Genomic DNA, 3,957 nt, shown 5'->3' with positions numbered 1-3,957 from the left:
ACAGTATTCAAATCCACATAAAACTTAAAGTGCATTATTCGTGCTTGTCTATTCTCTAAGAAGGCTTAGGATAGTTCAAATTGGTTTTTGGATAGAAATGTCAATTTCTTATACTATGGAATATAAACAAATGAATAATCCTTATGCAGTGCTACAACTTAGAGACATGCAAAACCAGAACAGCTTTTCCAATAGTTTTGATCATTAAATCTAAAATTTTCAAGATTTTTTTTAAAAGTATGAAAGAAAGTGTTAATTTCATTTTAAAATACTTTAGTGGGGCCATTTTGCCTTTTCTGTACCAGATAATATACTGAAACATAAAGTCTGTTGTTCAAACACAAAACATGTGCACTATTTAATAACTGTTTTAATTCCTTGTTAGAAAATCTGAAATATGTGAACTAGAAAATTATTTCCAGTACATCAGGACCAGAACTAGAATTAGATATATTTATGTGTAAATATATACCAGAACTAGAATTAGATATATTTATGAGATAGAAAAATATATTGCCTTGAACTTAAATTCAAGTTTGGCAAATATTCTAATTTCTCATTCTTATCCTAATATTTTGATATGAGTTTAAAAGTTTAAAAAATAAATATTAAATAGTTATTCTAGTATAAGCTACACAAGTGACTTTATAATACTATAATAATTGGAAAGGGAAATTACAAATAAGTAAATAAGTGTTTGTATAAATTGGGTAAGACGGCTACTCCATGGTAGGAAGGAAACAGAAAGCATAAACCTGCGTTAGACATGTTTATTCCAGAACACTTATAATTATATGGATTTTATACATACCCATCTTACCTTCGTCCACTGTGGTTACTGCTTCCTCTGTGATTTGACTTCCTGATCCTGCTGATGTTTGTGCATAGAAATAAAACTTATACCGAGTGCTGAAATTTAAATTTTTTAAAGTCCAGCGTGTCTTGTTGGCAGGAATTTTTAAATCTACCAGAGGTCCTAATTCATGTGTACTGTTAACTGTCAATAAGAAATAATGAACAATTCCCCATTACTTGTTATGCTGTCATAAATAAATGTGTTAACCAAAAATGTCAAACCTAGCTTACATTGACTTCTATAATCCTACTCACTCTTTGCCTTGTATTCTAAGTGATAACCTTTCATAGCTCCTTAATATGTTTACCATACCATGTAATCTAACAAGAAGGACTATCTTCTCCATTGGCCTATGAATTAGGATAATTTTAGGGCTGAATCACAGTAGCATTTTTCTATCTCTGTATTTTTGTAGGTGGAATTGTGTATTGTTAAATAACCTCACATTTTTCCTTCAGAAGCCTGTGCCAAAGGAAGCTCTTTTTACCATTTTCTACTTACAGATAATACCTGTCTTATCTAATTATAGCACCCACCTACAATCACCTCTAAAAGACTACAGATTACTTAATTTTCAGTAGGATATGCACCATATTTCTTTAAAAACATCTGGAGTTCTATTTGACTTGTACCCTTGTAAGTCAAATCTATCACGTATAGAACACAAATGTCTTAACAATGTGATTAAGTAAATGAGGTGAAAGCTATGTTAATTAGTAGGATGTAAGCACTCCTATTAGTACAAATAATCAAGCCATTGAATCCCACAAAGGTATAAATGTATTCATGATCTATGTATATATGACTTAATATAAAAAAAATCTGGCGTTCTAAAAGAACGCTTGAAGATTTATGTACATATTCTATAGATGTAAAGAAGTGGCTTATACTTCGTGATAACAGTTAAATATTTTAAAAACCACATTCCCCCTTCTCTTCCTCCTGATAACTTACTTGGCTGATATTTTAGGGTGTACTCAGTCAAAATGCCATTCGGATGGCTCGGTGGATCCCATTCCAAAGTGAGAGAATCCAGCGTAGGATTAACAATCTTCAAAGACTTAGGAGCACTGGGGACTTACAATGACAACACACAGTCAACACAAAGATTTTTGAATGTTTTAAAATGTGTTAAAATGACATTTCACAAGGCTCACACAATTTGCCAAGGTTTTAGTTTTGAGAAACTCATTCCTAACTCGGCTGAAAATACATTAAATGAACCTATGACAAGTGCCTGTTTATTCTCTTCCTCCTCTCAAAATGCATTTTAACTTTGCATTTATATGGATCCCAAAACAAATATCTTTGAAAGAGATAGTACTTATTTGATTCATGAATGCTGTCTTAGTAAAAGCTGACTAGTTACCAAGTGAAATTATGCTAACCAGACCTTTGAGTGAAGCACCTGTGTCCTGGGCCATTCAGGACTGTTTTCCCCGATAAGCCAGGTGCCTCCAGTCAGAACCTTCTGCCCACTGGGCGCTGGGTGTGAGCCAGCCTGCCCAGGTGCAGAGACATTCTTATCCTAAGAGCTGACAGCTGCCCAGGATCTGGTGGTGATGGACAAAAAACCCCCCAACACTGGCACAACCCTGGCCCTGGGTAATCCCTGAGGGATGACAGGTTCTCTATGGCAAAGGCCGACAAATTTCCAGAGAAAACAAGCCGGTCTTCTTTTATTCATTTCCTCAAGAGGATGAAGGCTGGTGGCAGTTCTCCCTCACCATGGTTACCTCCCCATCACATTCCCTGGAAACCTGTTATTGGCACCACTGTCTACTGTTGGGCTAAATGAAAACCAAAAAGTCATCCTGAACTTCTCTGTCTGCCTATGTCCACCATCTCTTGGACACTAAATTCTTCCAAGTCTACTCCCTTAATCTCAACCACATTTACCCCTTCCTTTCCCCACCTCTCCCCATTTCAGGCCCTTGACAGCCTTTGCCTGGGCCTAGAACAATGCCTGGCACATGCTTCTCAGATTCCTCAACCCAACAAGTGGTTCTTAACTTTCAGAGATCAAAGACTCCTTTGAGAATCTGATGACAGCCATAAACTCTTCCTAGAAAAATACATGCACACTTTACATACAATTTTAGAAGATTTATGGAGCTCCTTAAACGCATCCATTGACCCTGGACAGGACAACATGGTAATATCCATAGCATCTAATACCAGCTGTGGTCTGGGTCCTCCCTAGCTGGCCTTCCTCTCTTTTCTCACCACATCTGGCTGACAATAGGCGATATCCTAAAGGAGCCATACTGTCTTACATACTACTTCCTCTCTATCGTTCAATCTTCTTATCATTTCCATGATACGATCTCCTGAACCATCTAAAGGACCAGTGTTGGATCTCACTCATGACAGCCTTGAGTGAGTAGGAGGAGGCCTGACTGTCAGGGGCTGTAAGATCAAGGACAGTGTTGTAGTGGGGTGGGAGTTAGGACACAGGGGGACTGTTATCCCATTTAGTTCTCGTGCTTTTCAGATGAAGCTACTGAGGCTTAGAGAAATTACAGAACTTGCCCCAGGTCAGAAAGTCAATGACCCAAATAAACATCATATTAGCTAGCAATGGTTCAGATAGTAGACATGTATAGAAAAATTTTAAGTCAAGGGAGAGGTGTTTGGGGTCAGCCTTTGGTGTTCTGAAGCTTTCCAGGTACCCTCAAGCTACATATGAGCTGACATTTTGCCAGCTTTGTGTGTGCTGTGTTGTTCGCCTATGGAGAAACTACATTTGGCTTCCAGAATCTACTTTATCCTGACCCCTCAGGCCACGTCACATGTTCCTGAGATCTTGGATACATGTCCATCCCGTACCTCCTTCTGGAGTATTAAAGACACTGTCGGCGCTGGCTGGGCCCTCTCCTTTCCCGTTGACCACGCGGACGTTCAGTGTGTAGTGGCTGAAAGGCTCTAGGCCGGGCAACATGCCATGCGTCTTGCTGCCTTGGAAGGTGAGGATCTTTTTCTCAATGTGACGTCTGTTTCTTTTAGATGAACTCTGTGTCTTCCAGTAGTAAATCTGAAACAGCAAGAACAAAAGTCAGGGCAAATAAGACTTCTCAGACTCATAAAACTGTAGTTTTTTT

General features: G+C 38.3%; 1 protein-coding gene across 4 annotated transcripts in view; it reads right to left on the bottom strand.

Moving 5' to 3' along the window:
- The window catches only part of NRCAM (neuronal cell adhesion molecule), an 88,035-nt gene that overhangs the window by 25,844 nt on the left and 58,234 nt on the right, over nt 1–3,957 (bottom strand). For all 4 annotated transcript variants that reach the window (XM_012811259.1, XM_012811266.1, XM_012811275.2 and 1 more), the window contains 3 exons: nt 3,686–3,890; nt 1,811–1,933; nt 821–997 (listed from right to left, as the gene is read on the bottom strand). In XM_012811259.1, the coding sequence (XP_012666713.1) occupies nt 821–997; nt 1,811–1,933; nt 3,686–3,890 (505 nt within the window). The remainder of the gene's footprint in view (nt 1–820; nt 998–1,810; nt 1,934–3,685; nt 3,891–3,957) is intronic.

The sequence above is a fragment of the Otolemur garnettii genome, unplaced genomic scaffold, assembly GCF_000181295.1.
Source record: "Otolemur garnettii isolate 467f Iridium unplaced genomic scaffold, OtoGar3 scaffold00005, whole genome shotgun sequence".
In the NCBI taxonomy this organism is placed as follows: domain Eukaryota; kingdom Metazoa; phylum Chordata; class Mammalia; order Primates; family Galagidae; genus Otolemur; species Otolemur garnettii.
The sequence above is the reverse complement of the archived record's forward strand: the minus strand, read 5'-3'. Positions and strand labels throughout refer to the sequence as shown.